At 35.4% G+C, this 22,136-nt stretch overlaps 1 protein-coding gene across 4 annotated transcripts in view; it reads right to left on the reverse strand.

Moving 5' to 3' along the window:
• The window catches only part of CLOCK (clock circadian regulator), a 145,475-nt gene that overhangs the window by 72,256 nt on the left and 51,083 nt on the right, over positions 1-22,136 (reverse strand). For all 4 annotated transcript variants that reach the window (XM_039249027.1, XM_039249028.1, XM_039249025.1 and 1 more), the window contains exons 3-4: positions 15,741-15,832; positions 1,573-1,662 (exon numbers count right to left, since the gene is read on the reverse strand). In XM_039249027.1, the coding sequence (XP_039104958.1) occupies positions 1,573-1,619 (47 nt within the window). In that variant the 5' untranslated portion in view covers positions 1,620-1,662; positions 15,741-15,832. The remainder of the gene's footprint in view (positions 1-1,572; positions 1,663-15,740; positions 15,833-22,136) is intronic.

A 22,136-nucleotide genomic window follows, 5' to 3' on the forward strand; every position in this document is an offset into this window, starting at 1 on the left:
TCTAACAAAATCAAGAGCACTAGTGGCTAACCCCTTAATCTAAGTAGCAATATTAAATAATTTCAGGGGACTTGGGAACTTTACATGAATTCACTATTCACTACTTAAGTCACATGCTTCTGAGGCCTCTAAAGGAACACAAAATGCCTGCTGGACCCACTGCCGAGAGTATCTGCCAATCTTGTTTCACAGAGGTCCATAACTGGACTTTCCAGGTTCCCTGTGTGCAGTGCAACTTAGGTAAACTTCTGTATGTGTATGCATTTTATTGAGGAGAAAGTCTGTAACTTTAATGATATTCACAGAAATAATGAACTCCTATTAAAAACTGCTGTTATGTCTGAGCACAGATGTTATCTCTAGATGTTGCATCATCTAGAATGGGAATTGACAATCGCTGAAAAGTATAATACTACAATCATATTTAATTTCTCAGAAGCAGTGAAGGAACATCCTTTCTGAGGAGACAACCATACATAAAGCCCACCTGAAAATATGGCATAGCCCAAATCTATGGCAGTGCTGTAGGCAGGCTTCTCTAAAGAAATTCCTTGACCCTTAGGTCTTAAGTTCTGGTAAAGTATTTATCTTTACTGTTTATCACACAGGAAAGGGAGACAGGCTGGCCTCAGATGTCAAAAGTCACTTCTGTATACAACTCTAGCTACAAAACTCTTAAAGAATCCCCTATGGAAGAATCACACAGTACACTATAATAAAAATACAGGAACTTAAGTGTCAGACAGACCAACACAGGTCATAATTCCAGCTCATCACTTAACTATGTGACCTCAAGTTATTCAACCTCTCTGACCTATCGTTTCCTCAGCTGTAATATCTCATAGAATTATTGTGAGGTTTAAATGGAATAACATATGAAAAGTACTTGACACATTACCTGTCAAAGAGTAAGAGCTTAATTATTGTTACTGTATGTCATCAAATTAGGAACACCACTGACTGTTATAAAAACTTGTCAGTATTTCATGTGCCACCAAGAAAGAAAAAAAAAATGCTACCAATTAAACCATGATAAGCAATTGTAAAATGAATCTCATTGTCAGAGGTGTTAAAATGTAAAAGAAAAAAGTCTGACAATCAAAGAAACAAGATTTATCCTTTTCCCAAGAATATGATTTAAAATTTTTAATTTCAAGTAATAAAATCCTAATTATAGCTAGCACTTATCAATCTCAAATACTTAAATGCTTAAGGACATGGGGTTAGCACCAACAGATATGGAGAAAAAGGACAACACATAAGGAGATAAAAGATTCTGTAAGGTGCCAAGGAAACATCTGCAACCATCACAATTTCTTTCAGAGAAGCTCTGACCAAATCACTCAAAATTACAGTTCAAGAACTGCTTAGGACACAAGCCATACACTGGACTTGGCTATAGATAATATATCTTACTATTACACTATGTTTACTCAGTACAGAAACTGAATGTAATAGGAATTACGTTTAAGCATAAAACTCCTTTTATCAGTTTGATAGAGACCATTACGCTAATAATAAATTTTAAAACAGCTTTATAGGATTCAAAATAAAGAGTCTCTAAAAACATACCTGTCGACAATTGAGCTCATTTTACTACAGCTTACGGTAAACAACATAACATATTACGTTTTCGTCTTGTGGTAGACATTTGTACTTCTCCTTGGGTGGAAAGAAAAACACATAGTCATTAGTTTTCCAAAAAGAAATTTAGATCTACAAACAGTAATGTTGAGAAATACTTTATGGTATCATAGAGAATTCAAAAGTTTTGGTTTGTACCAAAGGCTGGAACATTGTTTTCAAGCAAATATCTTTAGCTAGGGCACATCTGAGGCTTTTTCCCTTCTAAGAAAGGAATACAGGGAAAAACTTGAGGTTCATAATTCACCTCATATTATAAATAAAGGCTATGCTTTATATTTAGTATATATATTAATTAGACTATGTAAATAGGCTATAATTCAAAAGATATATGCACTCCTATGTTCATGTAGCAATATTTACAATAGCAAAGATATGGAAACAACCTAGGTGCCCATCAATAGATGAATGGATAAAGATGTGAGGTGTGTACACACACACACACACACACACACACACACACACACACAGTGGAATACTCAGCCATAAAAATAATAAAATATTGCCAATCTTGACAACATGGATGGTCTAGAGGGTATCATACTAGGGTATCATACTGAAAGAAGTTAGACACAGAAAGACAAATTCCGTATGATTTCACTTATATACGAAATCTAAAACACAAAAACAAATCAGAGAAAGACTCATGAATACAAAGAATAAACTGGTGGTTGCCAGAGGGGAGAAGGGGGAGGATGACTGAAACTAGTAAAAGTAAGTAAGACCTACAAACTGCCAGTTACAAAATAAAATCATGGGAATAAAAAGTACAGCATAGCGAACATAATCATTAATACTGTAGTAACATTGTTCAGTGACAGATGGTAACTAACCTTATCATGGTGAGCACTGTATAACATTGTATTATTGAATCACTATTTATACCTGAAACTAATATAACATTATATGTCAACTATTCTTCCATTTAAAAATAACATCTAATCAACAACAAACATTTGTTGAAAGCCTATTTTCTATTAAATAGTATGCTAAGCTTTAGGGATCCAAGGATAAAAGACAGTCCCTATAGGCAAAAATCTGGAATTGAATAGGGAGACAGATACCCAAATAACAGTAAAAAGGATAATGAAGGTATGTAGGGAGGAGTCAGAGGAAATACTCATTGTTGATGACAATGAGTGTGTCAGATAGTCTAAATGGCTATTACTAAAAATATGGTCCAGGCCAGCCAAACACCTTTTATCAGCAGGGTGGGGTGGTGCTACCCCAGAACCGGGTCCCACAGTGTGGGATCCTAGACATCAGGTTTTGGATCCCAGCCAATCGCCTAAGAGGTAAGGGAGATTGTGGAGCAAGACAAGCCAGTGGCCTGCACTACTCTGTGTGGGCTTCCTGAACAGCGAGGTTTATGAGACACCCAGTCCAGGGAGGAGAGACTGGGGTATTGCCATTTTTCTCCCCATCACCAACACAGTGGCGCTTCAGGGCCCTCAGCGAAGGCAGGACCAGCTTACACCAAACCCCATCCCTCTGTGGCCGGCAACTGCTTACCAACTGGAATGGGACTGACACTGAGTGAACCATATGGTCTCTCCTCCAGACCAGCACAGCCACTGGTCCCAGGCACCAACTGACAATTGTCCTGTTATTATGTATATTAGTCTGTTTTTTTTTTGTTTAATTTTTTTTATTACTATTATTTTTTTTTCTCTTTTTTTCCTACCCTTTTCTTTTTTTCCCTTTGGAATTGGGCTCATAGATTCTGATTTGATTTTTGGTCATTTATTATTATATGTGTTTTTTTTTTTCTTTCTCTGCTTTGTCAGTCTGTTTACTCAAGTTTTTTTATTCTTTTTACACCTTTTCTAGATCTCCTTCTTTATTTTCCTTTCTCTCTCTCTGGATTAAGCCTTATAGTTTCTCTGATTCTCTGCTTGGTCTTTTGTTTCACTCCTTTCATTTTTCTCTTTGTATGGGATCAAGTTTCTCCCCACTTTTTTTAAATTTCCAAACAAATCTAAGCACACCTGGTGGAAAGTCTAAACAATCCACTACCATAAGTAAGGAAAGGCTTTGCAGATGAATGACCAGTAGGACAGAGCAGTCAAATATGTAACAATAGAGTACAGGCAACACACTCCAAAAACACTTCCTGGAGTGTGAGGCCATAGACACTGTATGACCCTTTTTCTTAATTTTTTTTTTAATGTCAGCACAGAGCCAATGCAGGGCTCAAATGCACAAACCATGAGATCATGACCTGAGCTGACACTTTAAGCTACTGAGCCACCCAGGTGCCCCTGACCCCTTTTTAATACAGTAGTTCTCACAGGTACTGGACACATAACAAGTTATTAAAACATGTAAAAGACAGAAACCTAGCCAAGATGACGAAATGGAAGAATTCTCCTCAAAAGAAATTCCAGAAAGAAATGAGAGCCAGAGAATTGCTCAAAAACAGATACAAAAAATGTATATGAGTAAGAATTTAGAATAAAAGTGGTAAGACTAATAGCCAGGCTTGAAAAAACCACAGACAACAGGAGAGAATTGCTGTAAAGATCAAAGACCTAAGAAACAGTCACAATGAATTAAGAAATGCTATAAATGAGATGCAAAATAAACTAGATACAGTGACAGCAAGGTTGGAAGAAACAGAAGTGAAAATAGGTGAAACAGAAGACAAAATTATAGAAAATAATGAAACTGAAAAAAGAGGGAAAGGAAATTACTAGACCACCAGGGGAGATTTAGAGACCTAAGTGATTAAATGAAACCTAATAATAGCTGTATCGTAGGAGTTCCATAAGAAGAAGAGAGAGAAAGGGTTAGAAGGCTTATTTGAACAAATTATAGTTGAGAACTTCCCCAATCTGGGGAAAGAAACAGATATCCAAGTCCAGGAGGCACAGAGAACTCCCTTCAAAAATCAACAAAACAGGTCAACAACACAACATATCATAGTAAAATTGGCAAAATACAAAGATAAAGAATTCTGAAAGCAGCTGGGGACAAATGGGCCTTAATGGTAGACACATAAGGGTAGTTAGCAGACCTGTCCACTGAAACTTGGCAGGTCAGAAGACACTGGCAGGAAATATTCAATGTGCTGAATAGGAAAAATATGCAGCCGAGAATCCTTTATCCAACAAGCCTGTCATTCAGAATAGAAGCAGAGATAAAGGCTTTACCAGACAAACAAAAACTAAAGGAGTTCATGACCACAAGTGGAAGGCAGCAATGACTACAAAGAAAATGAAACCTACAGATAATATAATGACACTAAATCCATACATTTCAATAATCTCTCTCAATGTAAATGGACTAAATCCCCCATCAAAAGACCTAGGGTATCAGAATGGATAATAAAACCAAGATTCATCTGTATGCTACCTACAAAAGACTCATTTTAGACCTGAGGACACCTGCAGATTGAAAATGAGGGGATGGAGAACCATCTATCATGCTACTGGAGGGCAAAAGAAAGCCAGGGTAGCCATACTTGTATCAGACAAACTAAATTTCAAAACAAAGACTGTAACAAGAGATGAAGAAGCGCATTATATCACAATTAGGGGTCTATTTCTCAAGAAGAGCAAACAAATGTAAATGTCTATGCCCATAAGGAACACCCAAATATATAATGCAATTAATCACAAATATAAATAAATGTATAGATAATAATACTGTGATTACAGGAAACTTTAATACTCCACTTACAGCAATAAACAGATCATCTAGGCATAAAATCAATAAGGAAACAACAGCTCTGAATGACAAATTGGACCAGATGGACTAAACATATATATTCAGAACTTTTCATCCAAAAGCAGCAGAATACACATTCTTCTAGAGTGCACATGGAACATTCTCCAAAACAGATCACATACTGGGTCACAAAACAGCCCTCAACAAATATAAAAGGATTGAGATCATACCATGCATATTTTCAGATTACAACACTATGAAATTTGCAATCAACCACAAGAAAAAATTTGGAAAGTCCCCAAATACATGGAGGTTAAAGAACATCCTACTAAAGAATCAATGTGTCAACCAGGAAATTAAAGAAGGAATTTAAAAACATATGGAAGCAGAAGGAAGGAAGGAAGGAAGGGAGGGAGGGAGGGAGGGAGGAAAGGAGGAAGGAAGGAAGGAAGGAAGGAAGGAAGGAAGGAAGGAAGGAAGGAAGGAAGGAAGGAAGAAAGGAAGGAAGAAAGGAAGAAAGGAAGGAAGAGTCCAAACACTTCGGGATGCAGCAAAGGCAGTCCTAAGAGGAACGTACACTGCAATTCAGGCCTATCTCAAGAAGCAAGAAAGGTCCCAAATACATAACATAACCTTCCACCTAAAGAAATTACAAAGGGAGCAGCAAAAAAAAGCACAAAGCCAGCAGAAGAGAAATAATAAATAGTAGAGCAGAAAGGAAGAATACAAAATTTTTTAAAAACCCAAATCAATGAATCTAAGAGCTGGTTTTTATAAAGAACCCCTAGCCAGATTTCTCAAAAAGAAAAGACAGAGGACCCAAATAGATAAAAATCATAAATGAAATAGGAGAGATCACAACAAACACCACAGAAATATAAATAATTATTAAAGAATACTATGAAAAATTCTATGCCAACAAACTGGACAATCTGAAAGAAATGGATAAACTTCTAGACACTCAGTCACACATTACCAAAACTCAAATAAGAAATAAAAAATTTGAACAGACCCATAACCAGAGAAGAAATTGAATCAGTCATTAAAAATCTCCCAACAAGAGGCGCCTAGGTGGCTTAGTCAGTTAAGCGTCCAACTTTCGCTTAGGTCATGATCTCATGATTCATGGGTTCGAGCCCCATGTCAGGCTCTGTGCTGACTGCCATCTCAGAGCCTGGAGCCTGTTTCAGAGTCTGTGACTCCCTCTCTCTCTGACCCTCTCCTGCTCATGCTGTCTCTCTCTCTCTAGAAATAAAAAAAAAAAACATTAAAAACAAAAATCTCCCAACAAATAAGAGTCCTGGGCCAGTTGGCCAGATGGCTTCCCAGGGGAATTCTACCAAACATTTAAAGAAGAGTTAATACCTATTCTTTTCAAGCTGTTGCAAAAAACAGAAATGGAAGAAAAGCTTCCAGACTCAGTCTATGAAGCCAGCATTACCTTGATTCCCAAACCAGAGACCCCACTAAAAAGGCAAATTACAGGTCAATATCCCTGATAAACATGGATGCAAAAATCCTCAACAAGACACTAGCAAATTGAATTCAACACTATATTAAAAAAATTATTCACCATGATCAAGTGGGATTCACTCCTGGGCCACAGTGATGATTCAATATTTGCACATCAATCAACATGATACATCACATTAATAGAGGAAAGAATAAGAACCATATGATCCTGTCAACAGACGCAAAGAAAACATTTGACAAAATACAGCATCCTTTCTAATAAAAGCCCTCAAGAAAGTCAGGTTAGAGGGAACATAACATCATAAAAGTCATATATGAAAGGCCCACAGCTAATATCATTCTCAATGGGGGAAAAACTGAGAGCTTTTTCCCCTGAGATCAGGAACCCAACAGGGATGATCACTTTCAACACTCTTGTTTAACACAGTGTTAGAAGTCCTAGCCTCAGCAATCAGACAACAAAACAAAATAAAAGGCATCCAAATTGGCAAAGAAGAAGTCAAACTTTCACTCTTTGCACATGACATCATAGTGTACATGGAAAACCTGAAGGATTCCACCAAAAAATTGCTAGAGCCAATACATGAGTTCAGCAAAGTCACAAAATATAAAATCAATGTATAGAAATCAGTTGCATTTCTATATACCAATAATGAAGCAACAGAAAGAGATATCAAGAAATCGATCCCATGTACAACTGCACCAACAACCATAAAAATACCTAGGAATAAACCTAACCAGAGAGGTGAAAAACCTGTATGCTTAAAACTATAGAAAACTTAGGAACGAAACTGAAGATAACACAAAGAAATGGAAAAACATTCCATGCTCATGCATTAGAAGAACAAATACTGTTAAAATGTTAATACTACCCAAAGCAATCTACATATTCAATGCAATCACAATCAAAATTGCATTGGGATTCTTCTCAAAGCTAGAACAAAGAATCCTCAAATTTGTATGGAACCACAAAAGACCGCCCAAGAGCCAAAGTAATATTGAAAAAGAAAACCAAAGTGGGAGGCATCACAATCCCAGACCTTAGCCTGCATTATAAAGCTGTAATCATCAAGACAGTATGGTATTGGCAAAAAACAGACACATAGACTAATGGAATAGAATAGAGAACCCAGAAATGGACCCACAAATATATGGCCAACTAATCTTCAACAAAGCAGGAAAGAGTATCCAATGGAAAAAAGACACTCCCTTTAGCAAATGATGCTATGAGAACTGGACAGCAACATGCAGAAGAATGAAACTAGACCACCTTCTTAAAATATACTCACAAATGAATTCAAAATGGATGAAAGACCTAAATGTGAGACAGGAAACCATCAAAATCCTACAGGAAATAACAGGCAGCAACCACTCTGACCTCAGCTGCAGCAACTTCTTACTTGACATGTCTCCAAAGAAAAGGGAAATAAAAGCAAAAATGAACTGAGACCTCATCAAGATAAAAAGCATCTGAACAGCAAAGGAAACAACCAACAAAACTAAAAGACAACTGACAGAATGGGAGAAGATATTTGCAACTGACATACTGGATAAAGGGTTAGTATCCAAAATCTATTAAAAACCTGTCAAACTCAACACCTAAAAAACAAATAATCCAGTGAAGAAATGGGGAGAAATCATGAATAGACATGTTGCCAAAGAAGGCATCCAGATGGCCAACAGACACTTGAAAAAAGATGCTCAACACTGCTCACCATCAGGGAAATACAAATGAAAACAACAATGAGATACTACCTCCCACTGGTCAGAGTGCTAAAATGAAGAGCTTAGAAACAACAGATGTTGGCCAAGATATGGAGAAAGGGGAACCCTCTTGCACTGTTGGTGGGAATGCAAACTGGTACAGCCACTCTGGAAAACAATGTGGAGATTCCTCAAAAAATTAAAAATAGAATTACACTATGACCTAGCAATCACACTAGTAAGAATTTATCCAAAGGATATAGCAGTGCTGATTTGAAGGGGCACAGGTACCCCAATGTTTAGAGCAGCACTATCAAAAATAGCCAAATTATAGAAAGAGCACAAATGTCTATCAACTAATGAATGGACAAAGAAGATATGGTGTATATATACACAATGGAATACTACTCAGCAATGAAAAAGAATGAAACCTTGCCATTTTCAACAACATGGATGCAACTGGAGGGTTATATGCTAAGTGAAATAAGTCAGAGAAAGACAGATATTACATGTTTTCACTCATATATGGAATTTGAGAAACTTAATAGATGCCATAGGGGAAGGAAAGAAAAATAAGATACAGAGAGTGAGGCAAACCACAAGAGACTCTTAAATACAGAGAATGAACTCACGGTTGATGGAGGGTAGGGGATTAGGGAGGTGAGGAAAATGGGTGATGGGCATGGAGGAGGGCACTTCTTGAGATGAGCACTGGGGGTTGTATGTAAGTGATGAACCACAGGAATCTATTCCTGAAGCCAAGACTACACAGTATGTTAGTTAACTTGACAATAATTTTTAAAATTACATATATATAGATATATACGTATATATGTATGTATGTATGTATATATGTGTGTGTGTGTGTGTATATATATGTGTGTGTGTGTGTATATATATATATATATATAGTGCAGAGACCAACAGCATTGGCATCATCTGAGACCTTGTTAAAAGACAAAACTGTAGACCCTATCCCAGTCCTACTGAACCAGAATCTACATTTTAACATGGTCTGCATGTGATCTGTATGACCACTTGAATGTGAGAAATAACATGCCAGAGCACGAGAAGAGGTAATATTTGAAAAAATTCTAAGCTACAAAATAGCAAATTTGCAAAGACACAGGCCTTTAGGAGATGAGGAAGCACATTTGAGAAACTTAGAGGAGACTTAGCATTTTCTTAAAAAAAAAACAACATTATTTTCAAGTTTGTGTATTTTTGAGAGAGAGAGAAAGCATGAGTCAGGGAAGGGCAGAGAGAGGGGAAGCGAGAGAATCCCAAGTAGACTCTGTGCTGTCAGCACAGAGCCCGACACGGAGTTCGAACTCACAAACCATGAGATCATGACCTGAGCCGAAGTCAGACACTCAACCAACTAAGCCACCCATTGAATTTTAGCATTTTCTTTAGAAAAAATTTAGTTATGTTACAACTTAAAGTTTTAATTACTAGAGGATAAAATAAGAATAAGAGTATAGAAGGATGAAGGCAAGTCAAGTAGGAAAGAGCCTTATTATAAAGGGTCTCTTACCCACATTGAAGAAATTAAGGTTTCCTACTTTAAAACAGAATCATAAGCCTAAAATTTGTCACCCTATAGTTTTTCTGAAGTGTAAGGCAGAATTTATTTACACAAGATACTTATACCCTATTGTCATGAGTTAAATATTGAACAACCACCTTAAAGCTAATAAATACCCTAACAGTTTAGAGGCATGAAAAATTCTAGTTGTTTTTATTTAAAATTTAGAAAGTAGTGTAAATTAATATGTAGCATTAAGTGAAAAGAGATGAAAGGTGCTCTAAGAACATGGGATTCTAAAATATTCTATCATTGTTTTCAAATGTATAGTCATGAAAGAGCAAGCGAATACTCCTTGATTAATGATGCTGTGCCTCTGTGGCTATGGCTATAGAAATGAGACTATGAACGGTAAGAATTCTTAAAAGAAAATGAGTGGGGAGTCAGAGGTAAAAGTAAAAGGAACTAGCATTAGATAAAATACTGGTTTTAAGTGTCTGGGGGAACATCAGGAGATGAAACATGGAATTACAGAATTTTGGAGTTAGAAGAGACTTTAAAGATGATCTAACTACAACCCTCTGGTCTAAGAGACATACCTATCACGGTGATTAACAGAGATTGCTTCTATCACTAGAACAAAAAGAACAGTGCAAAGGTAGCAGTCATGTTGGGTGAATTAAAAAAGAAGAGTTTTATTTTAAAGTTAAAAGGCCAGATCTGAGCCTTATTTATATGGCACCAAGTCTATGCTTCTTTAATTATCAAAATGTAGAAAACAGAGAAAACCAGAAAAAAAAAACCAAGACCCCAAGAATTAGGGCTTAGACTATAGGAAGGGCTATATAGACTAAACCCAAAATGGTTTAGAAGATACAAGTTGATGCTTTATTAGGCTATTTTACTAATGCTGGTAATGGTATTCTTCCAAACATTTATTGTGTTGCTAAGTGAACGTAAGATTGTTATCTTTAACAGTCTAGTCCAAGATCTTTTCTCTACTTTTCTAACCAACTGACAGACATGCTGTATTTAAGGAAAAGGTAAAGAAGAAGTGAAATAGGTAGAACTAAGTACTCCAGAGCCAACTGTATAAAGATTCCCTTTAACTTCTTTAAATAAAGTGTCAAATTAATTCAAAACAAAGTGGTAATGGTGGGACAGTCTAAAGTTCTTGTCTGGGGACCAGTCCAAAAAAACTATCAAGAGTCACACTTGCATATGCTATGGATTCTAACAGCTCAATTTTAGAAGATATGCTGTGTCCCTACACACAGCAAGGAATTTCAAATACATAATCTAATATAGATCAAATTTTATTATTAAAAGTCTCCTTTCTTAAATATTGACATTATTAGGCCAGCATAATATGCAATAATGTGTCTTTGAAAGGATCAGTTACAGATACTGAGATTCAAAGATTCACAAATTCAATTACCAAGGATCAAGTTACATCTAGGAATCAAATGCTCCTTTACATAAGCAACTTGAGCTCAAGGTCATTCAGCGATAGGACTTCCCAGCTTTCCATTGTTATTATTACTTTATGATGACAGAGGGCAAGGATGGCATAAGTCTTTTATAAATATCATTTTAAAAACAAGCTTTACAAATATTTATGAAATGGAGAGATATTAAGAACTAAGAAACTTTATAAAGTCTGCCAAATACAGAAGCAGATATGTTTTTAATTCAGCGTGCAACATTAAATATAATTAACAGAAAACCTCGGCCTGGAAATCTTTGCAAAAGAACCCTTATACATGAAACAACACACTCTGTATTAAAAATAAACTGTGCAGTATCTAATGACACCATACTAGTCCTCTGAATCACATTTGCTGTTACCCTCAAGGCTTTCTACTCCTACATCACGAATCTCTCCTTCAATAAATGGATTTTTCTGATCAACATCTTAGTATTTTACCTTAAAAACAAAACAAAACAAAAATCCTTGACCCAGCAACCCCCTCCTGGTACTGCTCTCCTTTTCTGCACCCTCTCACAAGGAAACTGCATGGCAGGGTACAGTTGCTGTCTCAACATCTTTAATTCCCTTCTCCCCCTTACTTTAAAATTTAGTGTGTATTTTCACCAATGTATACATTTCCAAAGTCTACAGTGTCCACATAGTTTTACAAGACTTATTAAAAAATTGGAAGTCCTCTGTCTTCTGAGCTCTATTCCCACTTTCCACCACTTTCACCCCTTAAACAGTCTCTTCTGGCAGCTAACTCTCTGCTATCCTTTATTTTGCTACTTCTTTTAAATGTATTTATTTATTTATTATTGAGAGACAGAGAGAGACAGACAGAGCATAAGCATGGGAGGGGCAGGGGTGGGGGGAAAGAATATGAAGCAGGCTCCTGGCTGAGCTGTCAGCACAGAGCCCAACATGGGGCTTCAACTCACAGCACGAAATCATGACCTGAGCTGACATCGGACGCTTAACTGACTTAGCCACCCAGGCGCCCTATTTTGCTACTTCTTGATTCCTTCTGTTTTAGGTAGGGTGCCTACACACTCCCAACTTATTCAAGCTGTCTCAACGGAATTATTAAAAGTGTCTCCCTATGCTCTCAAAAGAGTCTTATTTTTTAAGCATCATCTACTGAATTCCACTAAGAAAAATAACAATTTAATTCTTTTTGACTCTCCATCCTTACCTCATTTTACATGTATACTTGCCCAAATTCCCAATATCGTAATTTTGGCTAGGTGGTTATATTCAGAGTTAACATTATTATGACTCTGTAAATGCAATTTGCAGCTGAGTCATACAGCATACTACAATTACTTCCCCTTTCTAAATAATTTTCCTTGGAGTTAGTAATTGTTTTATTATCGACTTACTTTTCTATAGACCTATCACCAATTCAGCCCCAAACTCTTTCCTGTCTAAATCTCCTAATATCTTCAAACACATTACACACTCTACCAATTTAATCTTAAAGCTATTTATCTTAGTGCCCTTTGACCTATTCCTGTTGGACCTGGATGCTCTTTACAATCAGCAACCAGCAATCATCTTGGGATCATTATTCATAATCTTCCTGGTGACTTCCTGGGTCTCTACTAAAGTGCATTTTCTGCTTCTTGTATCCTATGGCTTCATCTTTTTTAGTTTACTTATAACACCCCCGAAAAGGGGACATGGCAGATAAGGATTTTAAAAATCACAAGTCTGAAACTGTCATCAATCTATACTTAATCAATAGTTTAGCTACATACTGAATACTGGATTGCAAATAAGTTTTCCCTCAGAATTATGAAGGCTCCACTGTCTTCTAATTTCCAGAGTATTCTCAAGAAGCCCATAGCCATTCTGATTATTGATCTTTACATGTGACCTATTTCTCTTATTCTGGAAGCTCCTTTGTTTTAAATTGTCCTACTGATATGTCCTATTTTGGACTTATTTCCATATACATAATGGTCACACTAACATTTCTAATTTAATTGTTTTTCTTTCATGTTTCACAGATTTAGCATCTCTTCCAACCTCACTGAAACCATTAAGTAATAGTTCGTATTTGTTTCAATTTTTACCTACTTTGTAAATGGGGTAAATTTTACCAACCTGGTCTCCATTTTCCCTAACTTGGTAAATTCTTTTGGCATAGTCTTTGGCTCTCACATAAGAGGTTCTCCTAAAATGCTCAGAGATCTCTGGCTCCCAAATCATTTAAGGGTGTGGTCTAAAAAGATCACTGAAACTCTGTATGACAGGTCTTACTATGAACTTTAGCAGGAGTATCATGTTGGAATATTTCTTTGGGGAAATTCTTTAAGTTGGTATCTTCAGCTCCTTTCTCTTAGTTACAATTTCCAGAGAAGAACCTTCTAAACTACTGACTGAAAGATTATAAAAATCTGGTAGTCCAGGTTCTGAATCTCTCTATTTTCAATATGGTACTCCCATTTTCAACCATGTTTGGTGCATCTCAATTTTAAACTTGTTGGTGAATAAATCTCTAGTCTTCTGCTAAGACAGGGAAGGGGTAGTTGCTTGGTATTCCAAGGTCAAGAAAAAGGTCTATGGAGTATAATCACCTCTTAGACAGACTGGCAACAATCAGCCTGTTTTTAGTTCCACTCGTATTCCTATTTACAGAAGTAAAGAGTGCTGTCAATTCCTGACATTTCAGAGGCTCTATAGTGCTGTAAAGTTTGATTCTCCGCATTCTCACAGCTGACTCGGGGCTCTAGGGTCTATGTAATACATACCACACTTCCTTTTGCTTTTCAGGCTCTAAATTTTTTTGCATTTGTTTCCGCTCTTCTTCTCTTTGCTCTTATGAAGTTAGTTTTGTTAAAAAAAAAAAAAAATCCCTTTACTTTAGCTTTAATGAAGTTTCAAGGGGAAAAGAAAGAACTTAATTGCATTTTTTGCCATCTTTAACTAGAAACTCTCCATTTTCTCTTCATGAATTATAATCAGACTTTCATCCTCATCCACTCCCACTGAAATGGTTCACTCTTATTATAGGTTAAAGGACATTCATGCTGCCAAATGCAATCAATGGCTGCTTTACTCTACTTTACCTCTTAGTAGCATATGATATAACTGATCAATTCTACATTTATTAAATACTTTTCTCTTTTTGCTTTCTGTAACAGAATACTTTCCTGATTTTTCACCGATCTCACTGGTTGTTCCTTCTCCTCTGATACTGGCATGTCCCAAGACTAAATCCTTCACAATCTATGTACACTTCCTACATAATTTCATCTAGACATATGCCTTTAAGTATCTCTCTATGCCAATAACTCCCAAATCCACATCCCTAGACATGATTCTCAACTTCAGAATCTTATATCCAACTACCCTTTTGAGATTTCTACAGATCTTACAGGTGTCTAAAATACTATACAACAAAATAGAACACTTGACTTTCTCTGTAAATTTGCTCCTTGCCCGGATTTCTTCTCCAACCTGAATTCCATATACTCTTCCTCTCATTTATTATACTGCAGTCACATTTTCTCTCTGTTCCTCAAGCATTCGATGGTCATTTTGGTTTCAATGCTTATAAATCTCCTCTCTCAGATCTTCACAGGGCTGGCACATTCTTGCCATTCAGATCTTAACTGAAATACTCTTCTTAAATGATGGCTTTCAAATATTTCATTATTTCTTTCAATTATGAAAGCAGTCACCAGTCTCTGTAACACATTATGTATTTTAAGTCTGTGCATTGAACTAATAACAAATGTTTCATTGGCTTATTTGTCCTCCCTCCTTTTAGAATGTAATCCTAATAAGAGCAGGAACAGCTTCTGTCCTGTTTATCAATGCATTCTCAGTATCTAAAATAGTATCTAAACATACGGATACAATAAACGTTTTGAAATAAAGTAATACAACAGGAAAAAATTTTGAATAAAACATTCCTCAAATTAGTGTGTCAAAACAGTTTATGGGGATGCCTGGGTGGCTTAGACGGTTAAGCGACCGACTTTCGCTTAGGTCATGATCTCACGGTTCGTGAGTTTGAGCCCCGCGTCGGGCTCTGTGCTGACTGCCAGCTCAGAGCCTGGAGACTGTTTCAGAGTCTGTGACTCCCTCTCTCTCTGACCCTCCCCTGCTCACGCTATCTCTCTCTCTCCTAGAAATAAATAAAACATTAAAAAAAAAAAAAACAGTTTATGGATTCATTTATATATTTTGCTGGAAAAATGTCATTCCAAAGTACATTCTAAAATACAACCTTTTCATTACCTTTCGTGTTTTCTGGATCTTTTAAATTGCTTCTTCAGAAAACTATAGGTTCAATGTATTCTTCTATATGGCTGACCATCAGTCTCAGAATTCTGTTTAAACAACAAAATTATTTATTAGAGTTACTCAACTTATATAAGTTTATCATAAAAAAGTTTTACATAAAATTTAGAACTTAAGTCACAAAAGTGTACGTAACAAATGGTAAACTCTACAAATTCTTTTTAAAAGACAACTTAAAAATAAAGAATGAAAATAATTTAATTCTAGTACAGAAGTTAAAAGACAAAAGTATAAAAATAACAACTACAAAAATGCACTAATAGGATATACAATAGAAAGATGTAATTTGTGATGTTGATAACAAAGTGTAGAAGAGAGAGAAGTGAAAGAAGATTTCTAAATGTAATCAGTTTAATATAGATTGTCAAAACTACAAGATGTTTTATGTAAGACCCATGGTTAAGCACAAAGAAAGCACCTAGAGAAGAGCCACAAAACGAAATGAGAAAGGAATCAAAGCATGTCACACATACACAAAAAAAAATCAATAACAAAACACATAGGAAGATAACAGGAGGAACAAAGTAACAGAAACCTCGAAGACAGTCAAAAACAAATAACAAAATGGACACAGTAAGTCTTCCCTATCAGTAATTACTTTAAATGTAAATGGACTAAAATCTGCAATTAAAGAGTCAATAAATGGATCAGAAAAAGTAAGATCCAACCATTTGTTGTCTACAACAGATTCACTTTAGATTTAAGGACATACAGAGGATGAAACTAAAAGTGAAAAGATATTCTATGCAAATGTAACCAAAAGAGAGCAGGAAGGCCGTACTTATATCAAACAAAATAAACTTTAAGTCAAAAACTAACAAGTGACATAAAAGGATGTTATATAATGATAAACGTATAAAAAGGAAGATGTAACAATTACATATATATTCAGCACCAGAGCACCAGTATATCTGAAGCAAACAATGATAGAACTGAAGAAAGAAACAGATAGCAACACAGTAATAAGAGATTTCAATATCCCAGTATCAATAAGGATAAAACATCCAGACAGAATAAGAAAACAGACACTTTGAATAACATTACAGACTAAAACAACTTGACAGACATATTCAGAACATTCCACCCAACAGCAAAAGAATATATATTCTTCTCAACTGTACATGGAATATTCTTCAGGACAGATCACATATCAGGTCACAAAACAAATCTTAATAAATTTAAGAAGACTGAACTCATACCAACTATCTTTTCTACCCACAATAGAATAAAACTAGCAATAGATAACACAAAGAAAACGAGAAAATTCACATATGTATAAAAATTCAGCAATAAATGGATCAAAGAGGAAATCAAAAAGGAAATTAGAAAATAACTAGAACAAATAAAAACATATAAAAACTTATGGGATGTAGCAAAAGCAATACCAGGAGGGAAGTTTACAGTGGTAAGTATTACATTTAATAAAATCTCAAAAATAAACCCTAACTTTACACTGAAAGGAACAAGAAAAAAAAAATCCCAAAGTTAGCAGAAGGAAGGAAATACTCAAGTAGATGTAAGCAAAACAGAGGACACCACAGAAAAACCAACAAATTGGGTAACCTAGAAGAAATAGATAAACTCAACCTACCAAGGCTGGTCATGAAGAAGTAGAAAATCTGAACACACCTATAACTAGTAAAGATAGTGAATCAGTCATCAAAAACCTTTCGACAAAGAAAAGCCTAGGACCAAACAGATTCAACAGAGAATTCTACCAAACATGTAAAGAATTAATTACAACCAATCTTTCTCAATCCCTTCCAAAAAATTGAAGAGGGAACACACCCAAACTCATTTTCTGAAGCCAACATCACCTTCACACCAAAGCCAGACAGACCCCACAAGTAAAGAAAACTACAGGTCAATATTCCTGATGAATAAAGAAGGGCGGAAATGGTGGGGGAAAGGGAGAGAGGCAAACCATGAGAGACTCTTGAATGCTGACAAAAACTGAGGACTGATGGATGTGGGGGGGAAGGGGGGATGGGCATGGAGGAGGGCACTTTGGGGATGAGCACTGAGTGTTATGTGGAAACTAATTTGACAATAAACTATTTGTAAAAAAATAAATAAATAAACATTAAAAAATTTTTAAATAAAANGGGGGAGGGGGGGATGGGCATGGAGGAGGACACTTGTGGGGATGAGCACTGAGTGTTATGTGGAAACTAATTTGACAATAAACTATTTGTAAAAAAAAAAAAAAAAAGAAAGAAAAAGAAATAAATAAAAACATTAAAAATTAAAAAAAAAAGAATATAAATACAAAAATCCTCAACAAAATACTAACAAACCAAATCCAAGAGCATATTAAAAGGATAATACAGCATGACCAAGTGGAATTTATCCCTGGGATGCAAGGTATGTTTCAACATACAAAAACCAATATGATATAGCAAATCTATAAAACAAAGCATAAATATCCCAAAAATGCATCAGTGAAGAGCAGGCATTTGACATAATTCAACACTGCTTCATGACAAAAACACACAACAAACGAGCAACAGATAACAATTTTCTCAAGGTAACAAAGGCCATATATGAAAAGTCCATAGCTAATATGGTCAACAGTAAAAAAACCTGAAAGCTTTTCATCTAAGATGAGGAAAAGGCTAAGATGTCCACTCTTACCACCTGTATTCATCATCATACTAGACATTCTATCTAGAGTAATTAGGCAAGAAAAAAAAAAGGCTTATACAAATTTTAAAGTAGGAAGTAAAACTATTCCTGTTCACAGATGACATGATCTTACATGTAGAAAACCCGAAAGATTCCACCAAAAAAAAAAAAAACAAAAAAAAAAACAACCCATCAGACTAATAATAAATGCCAAAGTTGTAGGACAAAAAATTAATGTACGAAAATCAGTGGCATTTCTATGTAGTAACAACAAATAATCTTAAAGGGAAATTAAAAACACAATGCCATTTACAACAGCGTAAAGAAGAATAAAATAATTAGGAACAACCTTGACCAAAAAGGCAAAAGACTTGTACGCTGAAAACTACAAAACATTACTGAAAGAAGACACAAATAAATAGAAAGATATCCTGTGTTTAAAGAAGATATGCTATCATTAAAGTGTCCATACTACCCAATGTGATCTACAGACTCAATGTAATCTGTACCAAAATCCCAATGGCATTCTTTGTAGAAATTGAACAAAAAAACTTAAAATTCAAATGGAACAACAAAGGATCTCAATTAGTCAAAACAATCCTGAGAAATAGGAACAAAGTTGAATGCTTCACACTTCCTGACTTGTAAACATAAAACAAAGCTACAATATCAAATGGTATCGTAGTGGTATAAAGATGAACACATATATCAACGGTGAAGAATAGAGAGCCTAGAAATAAAAGCCTAGGCATATATGGTCAAATGATTGTCAACAAGTGTGCCAAACTGAATCGGAAAGCATACTGTCTTTAAAATATGGTCTTGGGAAAACAGTATATTCTTATGTAAAAGAATCAAACTGGATGGACTCTACCTTACACTATACACAAAAATCAAATCAATATGGATTAAAGACTTAAATGTAAAACTTGAAACTATAAAACTACTGGAGGAAAACAAAAGGAAAAATTTCAGGACACTGGATTTGGAAATGATGTCTTGGATGGGACACCAAATGCAAAGAAAACAAAAGCAAAAATAGAAAAGTGGGACTCCTTCAAGTTAAACAACTTCTGCACAGCAAAAGAAACAACTGAGTGAAAAGGTAATCTACGGAATGGGAGAAAATATCTGATAACCATATATATCTGATAAGGGGTTAATATCCAAAATACGTAAGGAAACTCTACAACTCAGCAAACAACAAAACTCCACAAAACAGCCCAAATAAAAACATAGGCAAATGACTTAAACATTTCTCCTAAGACATACAAATGTCCAACAGATATATGGAAGATGTTCAAAATCCTTAATTATAAGGGAAATGCAAATCAAAACCACAATGAGATATCATTGCACCCCTGTTAAAACGGTCATTACAAAAGCAAAAACAAAAACACAGAACACAGAAAAAATGAAGTTTGGCAAGGATGCAGAAAAATTGGAATTCTGTTCACTGTGGGTGGGAATATAAAAGTGTGCAGTTGCTATGGAAGACAGCAAAGAAATTTGTCAAAAAATTAAAAATAAAACTACCATATGATCCAGCAATTCCACTTCTGAGTATTTATGCAAAAGGAGTAAGAATAGGATCTTGAAGACATCACTGTACTCCCATGTTCATTGAGCATATTCACATAGCCAGAAGTAGAAACAACCTAAAAGTCCATGGACAGATAAAATGGATACAGAAAATGTGGTATGTACATACAAGGGAATATTACTTAGCCCACAAAAAGAAGGAAATCCACTGATATCTGACAACATGGATGAATCTTGGGGACACAATACTAACTAAATAAAATGAGCCAGTCACAGAAAGACAAATAATGCATCATTCCACTTACATGAGGTACTTAAAGCGCTCAAACTGACAGAAGCACAAAGCAGAATGGTGGTTGTCAGGGGCTTGGGGAAGGGAGAAATCAAGAATTGCTTTTTAATGGATATAGAACTTCATAGTCATTCAAGATAAAAAAAGTTCTAGATATCTGCTATATGCATAGCTAACAGTAATAAACACACTTAGAAATTTGAGTGAGTAGATTTCTTTTCTCTCCATCCATTTAATCTAAATGTCTTTATATTTACAATGGGTTTCTTGTAGACAACATACAGTTGGAGCTTGTTTTTTGATGAACTCTAACAACCTCTGCCATTTAATTGGTATATCTGAACTGACATTCAAAGTGATTATTGATACAGTTGGCCTAATATCTACCATACTAATCATTGTTTCTACTTGTTGCTTTGTTCTTTATTCCCATTTTTGTCTTCCACTCTGTCTTTTGTGGTTTTCGGCATCTTTCTATGATTTTTTGAGCAGTTCATAGGATTCCTATTCTCTTCTTTCTTAGCATATTATGGTTTTTAAAACCTTTTTTAGTGGTTTTTACTTTTTTCAGTATCTTTTTTAAAATGTTTATTTGTTTTGAGAGAGAGAGAACGTGTGCAAGCGCAAGCCGGGCAGGGGCAGAAAGGGAAAGAGATAATCCTAAGCAGGATCCACAGTCTGTGCAGAGTCTGGCACTGGGCTTGATCCCATGAATCCTGAGATCATGACCTACACTGAAACCAAGAGTTTCATCCAGGAAACCAAATTTTGGTTTTTAAGTGGTTACCCTTCAGTTCAGGAAACCAAAAGGCCATCCAGGAACCCCAATTTTTACTTTTTTAAGTGGTTACCCATCAGTTTATCATATACATTTAAAATATTTTTTCATATATATGTATGTGTACAAATATATATACACATATACACACATATATTTTTTTAAAGTAAACTCTACCCCCAACATGGGGCTTGAACTCCCAACCCTGAGATCAAGAGTTGCATACTCTACCGACTAAGCCAGCTGGCCACCTCTACAATATACATTTATAACTATTCCAAGTTCACTTTCAGCTTAACGATAACCCACAACACTCAGACCAACTCCAAGTTCACTTTCAAATAAGACTATACCACTTCACAAGAAGTATACCTTATAATAACCAAATAAACCTAATTTCTCCCTATCCCTTGTATTATAATTGTCATTCATATAATATATATAACTTACATATAAGCATGTATTAAGTGTGTGTATGCATAAACACATAAACATGTACAGTTAAATTCACTATTGCTATTATTATTTTGAACTGTTATTTTAGATTAAGAAAAATAATTTTTTTTTACTTTTACTTACCTCTTCTTCAATTCTCTTTCTTACTTTACAAACTTCCAAGTTTCTGATTTATACCATTTTTCTTCTCTCTAAAGAACTTTTAGTATTTCCTTCAAGACAAACCTTTTATCAAAAACTTTCCTCAATTTCTGTTTGAAAAGTCTTTATTTCTCTTTCATTTTTGAAGAATAGTTTCACAGGGTAAAGAATTCTAGCTGTTGAGTTTTCCTCTCAAACTGTAAAAAACGTCCCTCTACTTTCTTCTTACTTGCACGGTTTCTGAGAAGTCAAATGTAATTCTTTGTTCTTCTCTCTAGGTTTCTTTCCTCTGGTTTCCTCTGGATTTCTTTTTTTTTCCTCTGGTTTCTTTCAGGATTTTTTTCTTTATATCTGATTTTCTCTTGTTTGAAAATGATACACTTAGGTTGTTTCAGGGGGGCATTTATCCTTCTTGGTGGCCTCCAAGTTTCCTGGGTCTTGATTTGGTATCTGGCATTAATTTGGGGAAATTCTCAGTCATTATAGTTTCAAATCTTTC

Source organism: Hyaena hyaena, unplaced genomic scaffold (assembly GCF_003009895.1).
Source record: "Hyaena hyaena isolate Hyena2069 unplaced genomic scaffold, ASM300989v1 scaffold_329, whole genome shotgun sequence".
Classification (NCBI taxonomy): domain Eukaryota; kingdom Metazoa; phylum Chordata; class Mammalia; order Carnivora; family Hyaenidae; genus Hyaena; species Hyaena hyaena.